At 35.9% G+C, this 20,710-nt stretch overlaps 1 protein-coding gene across 1 annotated transcript in view; it reads right to left on the bottom strand.

Moving 5' to 3' along the window:
- CTNNA3 (catenin alpha 3) overlaps positions 1 to 20,710 on the bottom strand; it is a 1,656,790-nt gene that overhangs the window by 1,161,947 nt on the left and 474,133 nt on the right. The window contains exon 7 of the mRNA XM_060125436.1: positions 9,877 to 10,080. Within this exon, the coding sequence (XP_059981419.1) occupies positions 9,877 to 10,080 (204 nt within the window). The remainder of the gene's footprint in view (positions 1 to 9,876; positions 10,081 to 20,710) is intronic.

The raw sequence follows: 20,710 nt of genomic DNA on the forward strand, positions 1-20,710 counted from the left end.
AGGCCTACAAGCCCTGTACTTGCCCAGCTTCAAGACCAAAGGAAGAGCCTGGAGTCAGCAACAGAGACATCAATAGTTTAATGGATAGGGGAGCTTACCTGTGTGAAGCAAGGTCCTGGAGCGACACCCCACCATGTGCAGCAGACGGCCAGCAAAACATGGCGTCAGTCTTCACTGCGGGAGGGTGGGGGGAAGGGCGGATTGCCAGTTATAGGGGAATTGACGTCAGGTGGGCTCATTAATTACCAGGGAAAGCAGCAGACAGGCACGCCCCTCACCACCACTTTGATAAGAACAATCACCAGCTGGGGCCTGGAATAAGTATGTAGGAAGGTCAGTCAGGTGGGTAAGATATAGGTGAAGCACGCCCTGGTCACAAAGGGGATGTACAGAGAGCAAGAGAACAGCCATCTTGAGTGGCCTGACCATACAGCCAGCAATGGCAAACTGACTCTCATGCTTTGAATCTCTCCTTTTTCCATCACATCTTTCTCTGATCCAGCCAAGGAAGGTTCTCTGGGTTTAAAAACTTAATTGATTAGATTGAGCCCATCCATTTAATCCAGGAAAATCACTCCATCACAAATCCCTGTACTGAATCACATCTGCAAAATCCCTTGTACCATGTAAAGTATGCATGAGTTCCAAGGATGAGCACAGACGTCCGTTGGGGGCCATTATTCTGCCTACCATGGATAGGAAACAACTTTTTACAGGGAGATAAAAATGTTTACAGATATATCCTTGCCATATGTAAATGAAAGAAAAGTATTTTGCAAATGAGGTACCATGCCCTCACACTGAATCATATTCATAACCTAAATCCACTAGGACAACTAGAGATTTACTTCAAATTTATAGGAATATCAAACTAAAATACTTAAAAGCTACTCTGGGACATAAAAGCAAACAATTTTGGAGTAATAAACTTTTGTCAGTCAACAACCTTAGTTGAGTTTCTCATATACGAACTGTGATAGTTATCTCTAAGGAAAACATTAAGGCAAATCTAGTTTCAATTTATCTCCCAGAAGAAAACAAGCAAATAAATTCATGTCAAAATTCAATAAGCTCTTTCATCATGGTTACAAGACTTTAAAACATATTAAAATTTCTGATTTTAAAAAAAGAATCCAAATAGGGTGGGGCAATTTGTAGATCACTAATAGTCTTCTCCAATTAATTATTAAGTGTAGTCAATAGCCAAGCAAATCAACTACACAAGTTGCTCATCTGTGTCTGACCCTGCTAAACCTACTATAGCACAGAAATAAAGCTACAAGCCGGCCTTTGATCCTAAACTTACAATGGTATGATAACTTTTTATTCAGAGCCTGCCTACAAATTCATTAAGAAATATTGAATATGTTTCAACAATAAAAGGTTCTAGTACAAATTCCAATGTGGCAGGGTATGGCGGGGCACAGAGGGTGGGCTGGGAATCCAAGCAATTCTCAGAACACCAGCTGGCTGTCCTACAATTCAACTCAGTTCTGACACTATTTACCTCGAGACGGCACCAGATTCCACAGGTAAGGGTTCAGTCCTACAAAACTGCCTCCCCCAGGTCACCCCACTTCAAATGCCAGTCACAAGTTCAGATTGTTACCTATACTTCTGACCAACTGGCTATAAATCACAGGTTCCCACTACCCCGTCCTCAGGTTCAATTAATTTGCTAGAGCCACTCACAGGCTCAGAGAAACTACTACTTACTAGACTACCAGTTTATTATAAAAGGCTGTAACTCAAGAACGGCCATATGGAAAAGGTGCACAGGGCAAGGTATGTGGGAAGAGCTTCCATGCCCCTCCAGGTGCACCACTATTCCTGACTCCCCACATCCACATCAATCCAGAAGCTCTCTGAACCCTGTCCTTTTAGGTTTTTATGGAGGCTTCATTACATAGGCATCACTGAATACATCATTGACCACTGGTGACTGAACTCAACCTCCAGCGCCTCTCCCTTCCCTGGGGTTCTGGAAGGTGGGACTGAAAGTTCCAATCCTCTAATTATATGGTTGGTTCTCCTGGCAACTAGGCCCCATCCTTAGGTCCAAGCGTTACCTCAAACATAACAAAAGACATCTTTACTACTCTCATCACTTAGAAAATTCCAAGGTGAATGACTAACGTGCACCACAAATATTAGAACTCATCACTGTCTCTGCTGGAAAGCAAAAGATGAAAACAAAAGACTCTCAGCCTTCAGGCTGTCTGGCCTAGAGGATATAACCTTTAGGGACTTTCACCTGTTACTGTTCTCGGCACAGACTGTCTTGCCGCTTTAGGATATCCTCTATTAATTTCTAGTTATTTTTATTTTACACAAATTACCTTTTTCTCTTCCTGTGTTCTGGTTCTATCCAGCTAGTCCCCCTTCCCCTTTTTAGAAATAATTATAGCTGCCTACCTTTGTTATTTTAGCTTTTCTTATTAATTCAGTAATCATGTATTCATGTAGCCTGCATCTCTGTAGGGCTCTCTCGATTAACTTTTACTTTTAAGAGAAATTAGAACATTAGATCACAAATAAGAGATCCATGAAAAGGTTCATTCCCTCAAAAGAGGAATCTAGATGCCTCCTTTTCCCCGATGAGCACTGCATAAGCTCCTTTTAAATCCCAAAGTGATCATTATTAGCACGATTTAGCTTGTTAAGAAAGACTCAGAGTAATTATTTAATAATCAGTCCTCGAAGGAACTCAGGAACCTTTAGGAGAGGAATAAGATTAGACCCCAAATCAGCTGAAACAATAGTATTTTACCACCTTATTTCCAAACAATTGATAGACTAGATACCTGCCCACTATCTAGTCCTTAAAACAGGCACAGAAAAGAAAGCAAGGAAGAAAAAACCAATTTTTGCCCATTTAACCAGACGCCCCACCATTTATTATTTCTCTCAGCTCCCTAATTGTTGAATTCTTGGTTCCTATATCCCAGCTTCAAAATCTGTCTCCAGTCTCCTTGATTTTGATAATTCCTTTATATGTTCTTAGATTTCAATCTCACGTTCTTTTTTAAAAAACTTTTACTGGAGTTGATTTACAATGTTGTGTTTGTTTCAGGTGTACAGCAAAGTGACTCAGTTATACATATACATATACCCATTCTTTTTTAGATTCTCGATATCATGTTCTAATCTGAGTTTGGTTCATCTCTCTGATTTTGGCATATCTAATATTGTACAAACCTGTACTGGATACTATTTACTTATCTTCCTCCTCTTACTTCTTCATTAACTGAGGCTGTAAAATTCAGATCTATAAACTAAAACACAGGGTCTCCAACATAATCAACCACTCAAAAATCAGCCACCACTATGGTGTAATTGACAAATTTAAGAATATAAAAATGTAAAGTGTCTAATACAGTGTACCTGATCCAATAATGGATCAGTTCTAATATGCAGTCCATGAAGGAAGGAAGGAAGGAACAAATGAATGAACAAAGAAATGGAGAAAAGGAAATAGATTTGGAAGCTGCCTGTACATTTTTAGAATTTTAATTCTAACCTGTCTCTAGTATTTGAATAGTCATTTGCATATAGATCATCCTAACGGCTTCAGCCCAACATCATGAGAAATAAGGCTGAAATTAATTTCAAAATGGATTTTCAAGAGAGAGGTGGAGGCCTTATATGCAAGAAAACCCCATAACATCTCTTTGTTTTCTTCATTGGATCCTTATAATTCCCCAAGACTGGGAATGCATTAAACCCAAGACATACAAATGAAATTGGTCTCTGAATGACAAAAGCCAATCCATTTGCTTTTTATTCACTCAACAAATATATAATGAGGACCAACAATACGCTTTCACATAAAACACCAAAAGAAAATATTGGGCAAGTGAGGTCTACAAATACCAATTGGTCCTTTCATGCAGGCCAGGCCTGACTCATTTACTCTAGCAATGCCATCTCTCCTTCAGCCCTCTAACATCCCCCTATAGTAAAATACCAACCTGAGTGTTATCTTCAGTAATAATTATACATCACCTGAAGTTCCTCTCTCTTCAACAACACATCCAAAGTTAACATTGACATGATTTCAACCCAGCCCCAGGAAAAATTCATGTCTGCTGATTCTTAGTACTAAAGCATGATGGCCACCCATCTCCAACTCTATTTTCACCAATTATAGAGAAACCACCATTTAAAAATAACTGATTTCCCTCTAAGATCCTTCCTTTTTCAGAGAGCCTCGTTGTTCCACCCCATCTACATGAAGAATTTCTTAACTATATTGTACATCAGAGAAGATGGACTAGACCTAACCAATCCTGGAGGCATAACAAAATCAGCAGAAATATCTTAGAAAAATATACTTCTAAGTTTTAAAAGACAAAAGTTAAACTTTCTCTGATTCTGAATGTTCCCTGGAGTATATTTTTTCAATGAATAAAAATCCTGTTTCAAACCATAGCGAGAGGTAGATTCAAGTGAAGAGACTGTGATGAGAAAATTTTGTTGCTGAATATTCACATCGATTTTTAGCAGAGACCTATGCTTTGCAAAATAAAACCTTTTATTACAACAGGCAGTCTATTATATAAATTTAGTAGATGCTTGAAACCCATTCCATTTAATATCGGAGAAGCTTTTTCTCCATTACTTGCTATATACAATATGTAATAATTTTATTCATTCTTTCATTCAAAACTACAATCTAGCCTTTTCTAAAATGCCAGGCATTGTGCCTAGGACTGGGGATAAAACAGTACATAAAACAGACGTGATCTGCCATCACAGAACATAAAGTGAGTAAAGGATACTAACTACAATGGATTTGAAACGTAAAGATTGATAATGATTCCACAGAAGAGACTAGGAAAGACTAGTACTAGGTATATGGCCATGAGCCTCCCAAAGATGCCCATATCCAAATTCCCAGAACCTGTGACTGTTACATTACATAGCAAAAGGAACTTTTGCACAAGTAATTAAGGTGGGATGATTATCCTGAATAATATTGGTGGGCCCTATCTAATCACATGAGTCCTAAAAAGTGGAAAACTTTTCCTGACTGTGGTCAGAGAAAGAGATGTGAGGACAGAAGCAAGGTTAGAACAATGTGACACTGCTGTGTTTGAAGATGGAGGAAGAAGGCATTGAGCCAGGGAATGTGGGTGACCTCCAGAAACTGGAAAAGGCAAAGAAATGGATTCCTCCCTACAGTCTCCAGAAAAGAATGCAGCCCTACTGACACTTTCATTTCCAGCCCATTGACACCTGTGTCAGACTCTCGGCTTACACAGTTGTAAAATAATTATTGTGTTGCTTTTAAACCACTAAGTTTGTGATAATTTGTTACAGCAGCAATAGAAAACATATATATATTTAAACTAATATACATGTATATTTAGAATGAAAATATTAGAGCAAACATATATGATCATATGGTTAGGTGGTTGTCTGTTTTACTTGTTATAGACCCATCTGGACTCACATCCTGCTAATTTCTTACTAACGTGACAAGACATTGAACTTATTGAACCTAGAGCTTCAGTCAAAAAATGATCGAGACTTGCTGATCTGTTAAGGAAGTTATTTAGACTCAAACTGGGCATGTGAACTGAGCCTGAGAACAACATAAACTGCGTTTATTCCCCACTACTGAACTGCTCTGGACTCAGTAAACTTGCAAAATTTGAAGCCTTGAAGTCACATTCACATAAAAGATCCACAGATCCTGATGAGAGTTAATTGTGCTTTAACTTCTCCTGGTTATCTTTACTGCATCTGAATTATATTTAAGCATTTACTTGATCAACATAGGTCAATAACAAAAGCTCCAAACTAATCTGAAAAGCAAATCAGGCCCACCAAATGAGACACAACATTCCTTAAACTAGGAAGTTGAGGACTTAAGTATGAGAGTCGTCCTAAAATTTTTGAGCAAACTGAGAAAGTTTTGAGTTCAGCTAGTTTCAGGGAAGTACATTCCCTTCCGTTAAAGCTGAAGAAACAGTTATAGAGAAGCATTATTGGTGATAGAAACCTAGAGTAAAAAGAAACCTGGAAATGTGTTCTGATAATACACCCACCCCATAGTTTTTCCAGACTGGTTCCTGCTTTTTAATTCCAATATTCATTGGCTTGGTCAGATAGTCACATTAAGCCTAAAATTCTGCACTTTTATATAAAAAGGAACTATTATACTGCTTTTCGAGTGCTTTTCATAATGATATAAATGCATATTTTTGTTTATTAATAGGTTGTACTTATCAATAAAATGTTAATATATAAATGGGTTTCTGATCCTGTGAACCACCGCTGTATAACTTAACTCCTGCTCTCATCTCTACACCAACATGAGGGCAGGTCACCAGACATTACCCACACACACGGTAAGTCTTTCATTCCCTGAAGAAAAATGCCTTCCTCAACAAGTACTTAACATTATGCCCTGGGAAAAAGGAATATATAAATATTTTTAGATCACCCACAGAACAAGTTTTCTCACCTCTGTGCTCGCTCTTTCTTGTATTCCTGTTCTCACTATTAACCCTCCCTACATTTTCTCCACAGTTATCATATAAATAAATAATTACAAATTAATTGCTTCAGGCACATTGCCATTTTAATTTTAAAAACTGAGAAGAAGCAAGTGCTAATTCAATTTACCTGTATCCAAATAGTAATTACTGAGCACCTGCTACCTGAAAGGTTCAGTGGCAGGGCCAGGGACACAGCCCTCGCTCTCCTAGAGCTTCTGACCAGTGGAGAAGGCAACACAGGAATTCCACCAGGAATGAGAGTTATAAAGGGGAAGGTGCCATGAGGGAGAGATATTTCAGGGGATGTTTGTACTCCTTTGCCGGAAGGAGAGAAGAGGAAACATGGGGGAGAGAGGAAGGAAGAAGAAAGTCTCCATCAGGCATGAAGAGTAGTGCAATCTAATCAATTAAATAAGTGAGAAATACTTGAATTCCTACAATTAAGTCTACCCTTAAAAAATTAAAATTAAAATAATTATCTGGACAAGCTAAAAAAAAGCTACTTACCTTTGATCTCCATTATTTGGATATTATAGACGGAAGAGTCTTTCCACTTCACTCTCCTAACACAGAACTTACCTTTTATAAACCAAAATATCTAACAGAAGGATATTAGTAACATAAATAAGTTTTGTATACTTGACAAATGGGCCTTGAAACTGAACATCAGATTAAAACCTCATTAAGAAAAAAAGCAGTAAATGTACAAAAATGCATACATATTTTCAGTGCCTCACTTAGCATATTTGATACCCAGATACTTTTTAAATGCCCCCGTCCTCTATATGACAAAATTACTTTTCAGTGATAATCATTATTTTCCTGATTTGTTCTTTAAAGCAATTGACAATTTTCAGAAGGAAAACAAATTTCAAAGTTACTATTCAAATTGAATGAAATATTTCATGTATGAAATTTACATTTACCTAACAAAAATATTACCCCCTGCAATTCACAGTTTCATTGTTATAATTTTAAAATTTAAATTAAAATTCCAAGTGATCACATGAAATAACAGAATTAAAGTAACTCTGGTTCTCTGTCTTTACAATCACTGTCATCATTGTTTATTCTGAATCTGCTGTTTAAATCCATAAAGAATATAATGTTTACCGAAGGATAGTCATAAAAATGTGTTAATTTGAATCATACATACACATATATTATTAAAACTCAACAATAACTACAGCAATTATTTAGGATTTAGAGAAAAAATGAATTTATGAAAAACATTATCACTGACTTAGAGAATTGCTGGTGCAGACCAACTTTTAGTTGGCTTTATTATTTTTTATAAATTTCTAGAGGCAATGCATCTTCTTAATGATTGCACCCAGGGCAGAATGTGCCCATCACTTCACCCTTTGTATGAACAGTTTTTAACCCAACGTTGAAGAAAGCCATAAAATCACCATTATTTTTATATGGTATATGTTTACTACGTACAAGAGCAACTTCAGCGTCCTGCCACTGGGCAAAAGGCAGCATGCTCAGAAAGGAGCCCTGTGTTTGGTTTTTAATGCTCTGCTATCACAGTTTTGAAAGTCTTAACAATTTTACCTTTCAATTTGTGTAGATAAGTGAAGTCTGATGGGGCAATAAAGCATACGCCCTAGACTTAACATGCAGTCCTGCCTCCCAGTGCCTTCAAGGGACAGGTCCTCAGCCACCTGCTCCACAACCCAGCAATTGCTGCCACCCTCCATTCCTGGTGGGGCCCTTGGTACAAGGCAGGATGGGTGGGGGTTACGGGGTAAGGCTAAAGAAATCTGTGAGGGTCTATGTGCTCCCAAAAGTCCAAAAGTATCCCTATACCCTAGAGAACCAAACAACCAAACATTAAATAGCAAATAAAAATAACCTTTCTTGGGTCAATAAAGACTGTAAAAAAAAGGAAAAAACTTTCTTTTTTTCCAGGCTTTTGAACAGGCCTTACATTTTCATTTTGCACTGGGCACTGGGCTCCACAATTACGTGGCCATCCCTGCCTATGTATGTGGGTGAGTGTGTGCATGTGCATCTGTTATGTTTGTATTTAAAAGAATAGAATAACTTTCTTTATATTTAATAAAGTAAATTTATCTATAATTTATAGATAAAATAAACTTATGTATAACTTTACCATATTTTATCTATAAAATGAAACTACTAATTTGAATAGTTTACAGATCAGGGGAGAAGGAATTCCAACAGAATATTACCTTCTGAGTTTCTTGTAACTCATGAATTCTCTTTAAAAATCTTTAAAAATATATTATATGCTAAAAATTGTGATATTCCAACTTCAGAAGCAGGACATGACATTACGAATATGGTCCTCTTATTAACAAAATCTGCTTTACAACTGTGATTTCTTGACAGGCAAGAGATTTTTGGTCAGAAGCCAAAGTCATCAAATATTAAGAGTGTGGAGATACATCAAATGTGTTGAAGAAGCCTAAAGCTCACTAATTTTAGCACATTTGAATTATTCACATAAATTACTTATACTGAAAAATCCTAACTCTTCAATCTCACACCTAAAAAATCGTATGCTTTTTAACTAATCATTTTCAAAATATACCCTCATAACTCTTGAATTATTCCATTTATAATAAAGCAGATGAACAAAATATTCCCATTATAAATTTTTCTTTTTTTTACCTCTATTATTTAAGGAGTCAATATTCATGATCAATATATAACTGACAATGTCTTCCTTATTTTAAAAATATATCTAAGTTTTGAATGTAAGAGTAGTCATAGATACTCCATAGATGGATGTAGATATATATACAAAAAGAATATATCACAAATATATATATGAAATTATATCAAAAGGACCTTGAAACAAATACTTTTGCATTTGTCTAAATTTAGACATTGTTTCTAACATTCCTGAGAGATGGCTAAAATTGCAAAAAATCTATGACATTGTCACATTTGAAAAAGGTTAAAAGCGATCCAAATTACACCTTCAGAAATGGCCCCCGATCCCTACAGCATTGACTTTATCCCAATACCACCTAAATTCTAACTTTGTTATTCACCAACATAATCCGGAGGAACCTGCCCTTTTCTTTGTCTTCTTTTTATCCTTTAAACTGATGCGCAACTCCAGTTTCCTTTCTCCAATCCTGACTGCCTTCTTCAACTAGTATTTAGATACTGTCTCAAGCAAAACAATCATGTATAAATAACCTTCTGGTTGAACTCCATCCCTAGAAACTCCTGTCTCCTTGCTGCACTCTGGGAGCAACCCACGCAGAATGCACCCAAAAGGCCAATCCATGTAAAATCAGGTACCCATTTGTCATTTATCGGATTTTGTACACCGAGAGAACCTCAGCACATACCCAACGGACGGGGTGGGGGAAAACCAGTTACCTACATTGTTCATGTACTCTGAAAGCAGGTCCTGCAGAGCCTGGCGAATGGCATTGCATTCTGCGATAATTCGCTCCCGATGGAAATCCCTCGTGCAGGAAGAGTCAGCCAACAGAGCAGCCCCACTGATAATGGCTTCGAGGCGTTTCTCTAGGGAGGGTCTTGTTTCCTCCTCAGTCACTGTGAGTGGATCCAAGACAATTAAATTCTAAAGGAAAAACACATTTAGATGGTTAGAACTCCATGATATTCTATTTTTAGGAAAAAATAATTAGTATTTTGTTTTCACATTTGGAATTCACATGTGATGATAAAGACAACTGTGTTTTTACTGCCTCACCCAGTTCATGTATCATTCTATAAAGCAATTATTATTCAGGGCAGTGACAAAAATTGTGAAATTATGAGCATTGATTCTAGTGTCAGCCAAATCTGTATTCAAATCTTGCCCTTCCCATTCACTAATGGTGTGAGCTCACTCGGGTGTCCTACGTACTGTAAGCCTCACCTTCCTGATGTGTAAAACTGGAATATTAACATTGTTTATCTCATAAAACTGCTGTAAGAATGATATGAATGCTTAATACAGTGTCTGGCACATATTAACAGTTCTTTACAATTGTCGTTTTCATTTAGCACTTCATTGTTTACAAAATATTTTCACATATATTATCTCATCTTGACAACACTATAAAGAGGTGGGCAGTAAAGATATTGTTAACCACACATTTCAATTGACGGTGAGTGAGGCTGAGACTGTCTTGCCCAAGGTCATTAAGCTATTAAATGGTGAAGCTCAAACAAGTATTAAGGTCTTATAACACCTAATTCAATACTGTTTTCGTTATGCCTCACTGTAAGTCATACAATCTAATTAACCTTAATACTAACGTATCAAAGACAATTCTAAATTTTAATTATTCATTTTAAAAGTAAAATTCCATCTTCCTGTTGATTATAACTTCCAGCCATTTCCCACCATTGAAATCTGACATGGTATTTTTAAGGTTTCCTTTAGATATGTCTTCAGGCAACAGAAGTCAAGATAATCTACAGACTTTGAAGAAAAGGTGGAGAAGATGAGGCTCTAAGGATTCTTTCTTAAAATACAGTAAGAGAGGAAGCCTTTCAAGGTTTGAGCATAATGTCATAATTGGAGAACTAGTTCGTATAAAATGAAAGCTCTCTGTAGAACCTTTAACATAAAATGAAATCATATAGTGAACTTCAGAATGTGTGTGCATGTGTGAGTCTTTACACACAAATATACACACTGAAAATCATTGATCTTCAGAGTGCACAATCATATATATTTACATATATAGAGAGGTATATGTATATTGTGTGTGTATATTGTGTATAGATACAATCTTACACTGATGGTTGTACTATATCATGTTATGATAAATATTAGGGGATCTAAAGTAGCCAGGATAAAATTTTAAAAGCTACAGCTCTAGGCCAAGTTAGGGAGAGAAAATCATTATGGAAAGAAAAATAATATTAAAACAATTATACAAAAAGGAAAAATAGTACTGTGTAATGTTCACATATTATATGATATAATGTAAAATATAAACTACAAATAGATCTTACAGAAAATTGTTTAAATATCTTAAAATTATTCAGAAGAATTCTTCCTTTCATGCCTCTATTTCCTTCCTATTTTTCTACTTCTCTACTGAGTATCTCCACTTTTCTCTTTTAGATGGAAACAAATTTTTAAAAAGAAATGAATTTTACAAATGCCAAATTTAACATTTTCTTTATCCAATGCATAATTTTTTTGGTGAGACGATAATCCCAACCATGGGCTTGCCCACCAGACAAGGATTCATTTACATCTAAATATACCTCCTTATTTCATTTGCCATTTTTACCATGTCCTCTTTGGCTCACTAATTTAGTACAAACATTCCACTCCAATTTTCATAACAATAATTGACCAATTAAAACCTTTTTGAAAATGTCCCTCCAATGTGACATCATCATTAAGAAGAGACACTGAGGGCAAGAGAATTTTTCTTTGATTGCTCAAATGCAATTAGTAGATGTGATAGGGACAGTTAACCTGTTTCCAGCATTGTAATGATAGGAAAAGTTGATTAACTTTGAAATCTATACACCTATAAGTATTACAAGAAGAAACTAGTAATTTTAGGTGTTCTGGCTGTGATTTCATGTCAGAAAACATCCTCTATTGTAGGAATAAGTTCACCCCAGTTCCTGCTCTCCACAGCCATTCCCCAAACTATCCTAGCCTCTGGATTTTTACTTGTTTGTTGACTTTTAAGACTCAGATTCTTCAAGCTCATCTGAACTCAAAACATTGCCTGCTCTGATGTCTGATACTCACATGCAGCCTCTTGATTCTACCTAAATCTAATGTCACCCTATTCATATCCTATAGAAGTTTTCACTAACTTTGTCACTGAGTCAATTAAAAGGTGAGGTTACTTAAATAACTTTAATGTTCTATGAAATATCACTGGATATTTGAGACCTACTGAAATAAAGAATGATCTCTTCTGGACGTCAGTGAGATGATGAAATAGGAAGTTCCATATGTCATACCCCTAAAGAAATACTGATTTTAACAATAACAATAATGAGAATACCTTTACGAAAGCCTGGGAGAACAACTGAGAGGTTCCAGTAACCACGTGGAGCAAAAACATCAAAGAACAGAAGCACTGAAGAGGATAAGAAGAACAGTTTCATTTTACCCATGTCACCTCTCTCCCAAGGCAACACAGCTCAGACCAAGAGAGACTCACCTTGGCCTGCAACTTCTCCCATTGGGAAAAGCGAAAACAGTGAACACTTGGCTCCCCAGCCTTGCAGGAAGGTGTCCAAGAGTCCCATTTCCATCTCTCCACACCCAGAACATTGAGAGGATTGAAATAGCTAAATAATTTGGGGACAGCAAAGAGTAGAGAAAAAGGGTAGGAGCTCACAGAAACCAGTATACAGATATCAACCACCAGCAGCAGATCCTACTAACTAGATTACAGACTCTAATAAGAGCCCTGACCATGAACCCAGTAGGACCCCCACCTGCAGACCCCATGATTAGCCACTGTGCACCATGCAGTGCTCCATGCAGTCCCCTCTTGTAGCCAACACGCCATGCTCCCCTGCAGACAAAGCATGCGAGCTCCCACAGACAGCACACAGATATTGGCATCCAGCTGAATCTGCTGGATTGGGAAAAGGGGCACAATGCTGAACAAACACTTCAGGGTACTGCCCTAGAGAAAATAAATAGGAGGCTCTCAACACCTGGCCTGGCTTTGTGGGATCACAAGAAGGCACAGGGCTTCCCTGGTGGTGCAGTGGTTGAGAGTCCGCCTGCCGATGCAGGGGACACGGGTTCGTGCCCCAGACCGGGAAGATCCCACATGCCGCAGAGCGGCTGGGCCCGTGAGCCATGGCCGCTGAGCCTGCGCGTCCAGAGCCTGTGCTCCGCAACGGGAGAGGCCACAACAGTGAGAGGCCCGTGTACCGCAAAAAAAAAAAAAAAAAAAAGAGAGAAGGCACAGAATCTAAGACTTCTTCACAGGGAACAAGAGGAATGGAGCAAGTGCATCCATAGAAAGAATCTAAGAGACCCCCAGTATCTCTGGCAAGGCTGACTCATGAAGACCTTTCTCCCTGAAGCTAGTCAGTAAAACCTGGAGAAAAGTGACTGCTTCTTCAAATGTGAAGACAGGAATACAAGGTTTCAAGGAACATGAAGACTCAAAGAAATATGATATTACCAAAGGAACAAAATAAACTCTAGTAGCTGACCCCAAAGAAAAGGAGATTTATTAATTGCCTGAAAAAGAATTCAAAATAATCATCTTAAAGAAGCTCAGTTAGATAAAAAAGAACACAGATAGACAACTCAACAAAATCAGGAAAATAATACATGAATAAAATGAGAAGTTTCATAAAAAGATACCGTAAAAAAAGAACCAAACAGAAATCCTGGAGCCGAAGAACATAATAAATGAACTACAAATCCATTAGAGAGACTAAACAACAGACTACAGCATGCAAAAGAAAAGATCAGTGAACTCAAGGACAGATCATTTGAAATTATCTAGTCAGAGTTACAAAAAGAAAAAACAATTAAAAAGAATTAATAAAGCCTACAGCACCACTTATGGTGGACTATAGACATATACAAAGCATGCCATCTGATAGCATCAGAATATATATTCTCAAGTATACACAGAACATTCTCCAGGATAGATCATATGTTAAGCCATAAAACTGGTCTTAAATTTAAGACTGAAATCATATCGAGTATCTTCTTCACCCACATGATATGTGCAATAGTAATAGGAAGCAATAATAGGAGTAAAATTAGAAAATTCACATATATATTAAAACTAAACAACACATTCCTGAACACCAATGGATCAAAGAAGAAATCAAAGGAAAATTTTAAAATATCTTGAGACAAATGAAAATAACATACAAAAACTTATGACATGCTGCAAAAGCAGTTTTTTTTTTTTTTTTCGGTACGCGGACCTCTCACTGCCGTGGCCTCTCCCGCTGCGGAGCACAGGCTCCAGACGCGCAGGCTCAGTGGCCATGGCTCACGGGCCCAGCGGCTCCGCGGCATGTGGGACCCTCCCGGACCGGGGCACGAACCTGTGTCCCCTGCATCGGCAGGCGGACTCTCAACCGCTGCGCCACCGGGGAAGCCCAAAAGCAGTTTTAAGAGAAAAGTTAATAGCAATAAATGCCTACATTAAGAAAAAAAGGAAGATCTAAAAAAAACAACCAAACTTTACACCTCAAGAAACTAGAACTAGAAGAACAAACTAAGCCCAAAGTTAAAGAAGGAAGGAAATAATGAAGATGAAAACAAATAAATGGAATAGGAACTAGAAAAACAACAGAAAAGAACAATAAAAAATTAGTTGGTTTCATGAAAAGATAAACAAAATTGCCAGACCTTTAGCTAGACTAACTAAAAAAAAAAGAGAGAGAGAAAAGACTCAAATAAATACAATTGTAAATGAAACAGGAGACACTACAATTGATTCCACAGAAGTACATAGAATTGTAAGAGATTATGATAAACAATTATGTAGCAACAAATTGGATAACCTAGAAGAAATGTGTAAATTCCTAGAAATACACAGGCTACGAAGACTGAATCATGAAGTAATGGAAAATCTGGACAGATCAAGATTGAATCAATAATTTAAAATTTCCCAACAAAGAAAAAAACCAAGATCAGATGTTTCACTAGTGAATTCTACCAAATATATAAGAACTAATATCAATGCTGCTCACACTTTTCCAAAAAATTAAAGAGAAGGGAACGTTTCCAGACTCATTTGGAGGCCAGCATTACCCTAATACCAAAGCTGCCTGATTTGGATACTTCAAGAAAAGAAAAGTGCAGGCCAACATCTCTGACAAATATAGATGCAAAAATCCTCAACAAAATGCTAGCAAATTGAATCAACAGTATATTAAAATGTTCATACAGCATATCCAAGTGGATTTATCCCTGGGATGCAAGAATGGTACTACCTATGCAAATCAATAAATGTGATATACCACATTAACAGAATGAAGGATAAACATCATATTTTCTCAGTAGGTGCTGCAAAAGCATTTAACACAATTCAACATCCTTCATGATAAAAACTCTCAACAAATTAGGTATACAAGGAATGTATATCATCACCATAAAGGCCATATATGACAAGCCCACCATTAACATGATAGTCAACAGTAAAAAGCTAAAAGCCTTTCCTCTAAGACCAAAACAAGACAAAGATGTCCATTCTTGCCATTTTTATTTAACATAGTACTGGAAGTACTAGCCAGAGCAACTGGACAAGAAACAGAAATAAAAGGCATCCAAATTGGAGAGGAAGAAGTAAAACTGTCTCTTTCGGCAGATGACATGATCCTATATATAGAAAACTCTAAAGATACCACCAAAAAACTGTTAGAACTAATAATAAATTCAGTAAAATTGCATGATAAAAATCAACAATATAAAATCAGTTGCATTTCTATACTAATAATGATTATTCAGTAAATACTTTGGAATAATTTAACCAAGGAGGTCATAGATCTGTATACTGACAACTGTAAAGCATTGATTAAAGAAACTAAAGAATAAACTAAAATAATAAACAAATAAATAAATAGAAGGATATCCCATGTTCATGGATTGGAAGAATTAATATTGTTAAAATGTCGATAAAACCCAAAGCAATCTACCAATTCAATACAATTCCTACCAAAATTCCAAAGGCATTATTCACAGAAGTAGAAAAAACAATCCTACAATTCATACGGAATTACAAAGGACCCCCCAATAGTCAAAACAGTCTTGAGGAAGGAAGACAAAGCTGGAGGCATCACACTTCCTGATTTCAAACTATATTACAAAGCTGTGGTAATAAAAACAGTATGATACTGGCATAAAAGCTGCCACATAGACCAACATAACAGGAGAGAGAGCCCAAAAATAAACCCATGCTTACTACAGTCAAGGATCTTCAACAATGGTTCCAACAGAACAAAATGGGGAAAGTATAATCTCTTTAATAAATGGTGCCGGTAAAACTGGATAATTGCACGCAAATTTACTAAGATCTTATGTTAAGTGTTCTTACCATAAACTATTAATAATAATAATAAAAACAATAATAATAAAGGGAGTCAGAGGAACCTTTGGGTGGTGAAGGCCTTGATAGTGGTGGTGGTTTCACAAGTGTATACTTATGCCCCAAATCATCTAGTTGTATACATTAAACATGACCAGCTTTTTACATATCAATCATACTGCAATAAAGTAGTTTATAAAAAGGAAACAAAGCTCATCTTAATAAAATAATAATCTCTTCTGAACTAGTATAGCAGTGTGTTGAAACACTCTTTCAGTATGTTTTCATGGCATTAACTTCATGAAAGACAAACAACTGGATGCTTTATTTTCAGGATCCCACTCTAATGAATGTAGAACATATTTTCTCTTTTTTCTAGGTTCTGCCCAATATAAACTTACCTCCCTAACACTTTGATTGCTGACAAGAAAATATTTTTTCAAAAAAGTAAGAGTCCTAACTTCATTATCTTCTGTTGGATTGCTGCATTTTAGGAGGCAGTATAGTTAAAGGATTACGAGATCTATGAGCAGTTAGCATGGGTTTGAATCCTGGCTCATTAGCTATGAGAAAATTTATCTATGTTGTTATCATCCTCCATATTCTCAATTTTATATAAACTCCAATCCACCCACTTTCTACTACTCTGGGGAAACTGAGATGAGATCATCTGGGAAACCTCTCTATTTACTTCTATCTCAATATGCTTTTCCGTCCATTTTTTCTTCTCATCTGTCTTCAAGGAAGATCTCTCCTTTTCCCTCTCCCTTTCCCTCTCTCTCTTTTCCCCCCCAACCACCACTTTCTTTTCAAGGCTAACTTCTCTTTCTGTGCTCTTATCTCAAGCCTTCTTCAGTTATTCCTTTCTTATATTTTGAGTCAATCTTCAGAGCCTACTACGTACCAGATAGTAGGAATGGGTAATAAAATTGAGAGCATCCCTGCTCACTTCACAGGGCTCACAGCCTAGAGGTACTGACAAATATTCACCAAATAATCACATAAATATCACTATTTAACTATAATGTAGATGTGTGATATAAATAAAAAGAATATGAAAGTTTATAAATTAACCAGGCATAACTCTGGGCAATTTGGTGCATAATCAAGATGATTAAAGGCAAAGCAGATGTAAGTTCCAGAGAACTCACAGGATTCTCAGGGAGGGCTTTGGATTTCGACAGAACATGGAATTGAAATTTTGGAGTTAATCTTATCCAGATCTTATTTTATCAGGTCAACTTGAACAGGCATCTGGGTTATAATTATGTGAAACTTAAACCAAGAGGCAGAATACTCTGAAGCCTGAAAACAAACAAAAGGGAAGAGACGGATTCTACCCCTAAAATAATATAGTTAAAGCATCCAATTTGAACATAAAAAGACACCGAAAACTGTCTAAAAGGCAAGGAAAAGGGCTGTTCAATCAGAAAGAGAATATATGTTACATTTATCTATAGAACAGGACTATAGGAAAATCAGATCCTGTGAAAGAATGATAAAGTTGTAAAATCATATGCATACTCATAGGTATTTTAAAATTTAAAAGATGTATATGACCCAGGACTGAGAGTGTGATAACCAACCCAAATAATGATACAGGGAATAACATAATATGTACTAAATCTTTTACTGGAGTAGTTGTAGTTTAAATCATCATTGCTGATCATTTTTTTTCTTTGCCCACTAAAGCCTATCTATCAGGAAAGAACTACAATGTAAGGGTTATTTTATTCAATATGAGTTACCATGAAAGAAAATCCGGTGGCCTTGAGAAACATAGAAATGTTAACTTTTGAGAAGACTGAGATCCTGGCTCTCATGTATTTGGAAGTGAACAATGTAAGGTGAATCTATACAAAATAAGTTGGAAAGATTGCCAGAATACATTGTAGAATAAAAAAAAAAGTTGCAGAATGATATGTGCAGTGGCATCATATATATTAAAAAAACAAGCATACTATCATACTTGAGATTTTCTCTGAGTACATATAAGTATTTTGGAGCCTAGGAAAAAGTTTACGAAAACATACCAGTGCCATGACAATTGTTATCTCTGAAAAGAACCGGATTGGAGTGGTGGTCAAATTTTTAATTTTATGATTATAGCCTAATTGTGTATTACTTCTGAAACTTAAAACTAATTTAAAAAAAATTAAAATTCTTAAAATTTTAAAAAGAAAATGGCAATTATGAATCAAAGACATTATTATTTTGGATTCTAGATATTAATCAACTATTTTGGAATCATAATAGAAAAATGTTTCCATTAATTATCAGAATGAAATATGATATTAAGTTTTCATATTAATTAGCTTGAAGGATTTTAATTTTGTTATGTTGGGTTTCATCATTACAAATATGTTTGGTTAATACATGTCTTTTAAAAAATAAAGACATGACCTCAAAGTACCAGGGCACTCTTTATCAGTCAGCTTAGAAGTCAGAACACCTGAGTGTTGTTGTCTTGGCCTTTCACTCACATTAAGAGAGTGATTTAAACTTCCTAAGCCTTTATTTCACCACTGTAAAGTAGGGAAAATAAAACCTGCACCTTTCATATAGGATTTTATTTAATGTAGCTTTATAGCACATTTTAATAACTGGTGGTATAGGTCTCACCTCAGTTTCTTGCTAATATTGTTTTTACCTCTACATGCACTACCATCTATTCCTGATGATCAGTGAATAGAATGCTACAAAGGAAGCTACACTTGCTAAAACAGAATTCTCTATATACCACACAGATATGTATCAGATAGTCATTCATTCCACAAATATTTATTAATCATCTAATACACTTCAGATCCTGAGCAAGGCTTTGGTCATGCCTTACCAGGACATGTAGGAAGTTATAAAAAATCATTTAAGCAAGCTGAAGCATAAAACCAACAAGTTGGAAAAAGTTTTCTGTATGTTAATAAACATGATATAATAAACCCTATTCATTCACACACTCTATATGCTGTGAGGCGATTGATCCAATTTACATTCAAAACCCTAAAAGTCTTACACCTATTCTCCAAAGTGAAATTGTCTATCAAAAGAGATGTAGCTATGATTATAATCAAGTACCAACATTCTTCACAAAAACACATGCAGTGCTTCAAGTTGGGAGCAGCAGAAATAATAACCACATAGCACAAATAATGTTTCTCAAGCAACTACATTATCAATCTTCAGAGTGAGTGATGAAAATGGAACAAAATTCTCCTTATGATTATCAACAGAAAATGCTATTGACAGAACTCACAGGCTCTCCTTTGTCTGGTATATCTCTTATTTTACTGTTTCCACCTAAATAATCTAAAGAATGGAAGCTTCAGATATTAAAAATATAAAGGAAGGCAAAATGTCAGTAATAAGCTATAAATTAGCAAGATTATCAATAAATATTACTAGTAAATTATTAAATGAGTGTAACTTACACAAAGCTTACATATTCAGCTATATAAAATCAAAATGTATTTAACTCACATTCTGTTGTATATTAGTTACTAAAACAGAAGACTAGAAAATATTTAAGAAAGTCATTCAACATGCTTATAAAACAAATTAGATATGTACATACTCCCTTAAATTTTTTCCTCTAAATTATAGGTATAGAACATTTGAATAGCTCAGTGAGTACCAAGAAGGTAGTTTTACCAGAACACCAATAAAAAATTCTAATTATCTAATTCATTTCACCTGAGGTAGTAACCATTTCTCCTAGATATATTTCTGTCAGTGTTCAGCAATTCAATCTATGCACAGTACCACATCATGGATTGTTTGCTTCAGTTTTTACCTGGTTATATCAAAAATAAAATAAACTTCAAGAATTCTTCTATTTTCAAAACCTCTGTTTAAAAGAATTTTAATGTAAGCACTTGCAAGAAGATGTCGCTTTCACTGTACTACTGAATATAATATTAAATAAATCTTAGAACATATATCTTTAATTTTATTTTTTTATTATTTTATACAGCAGGTTCTTATTAGTTATCTATTTTATACATATTAGTGTATATATGTCAATACCAATTCATCCCACCACCACCACCGCCACGCCCCCGCCATGCCCCCGCCACTTTCCCCCTTGGTCTCCATAAGTTTCTTCTCTACATCTGTGTCTCTATTTCTGCCCTGCACACCACTTTACCTGTACCATTTTTCTAAATTCCACATATATGCTTTAATATACAATATTTGTTTTTCTCTTTC

This window comes from Lagenorhynchus albirostris, chromosome 16 (genome assembly GCF_949774975.1).
Source record: "Lagenorhynchus albirostris chromosome 16, mLagAlb1.1, whole genome shotgun sequence".
Lineage (NCBI taxonomy): Eukaryota > Metazoa > Chordata > Mammalia > Artiodactyla > Delphinidae > Lagenorhynchus > Lagenorhynchus albirostris.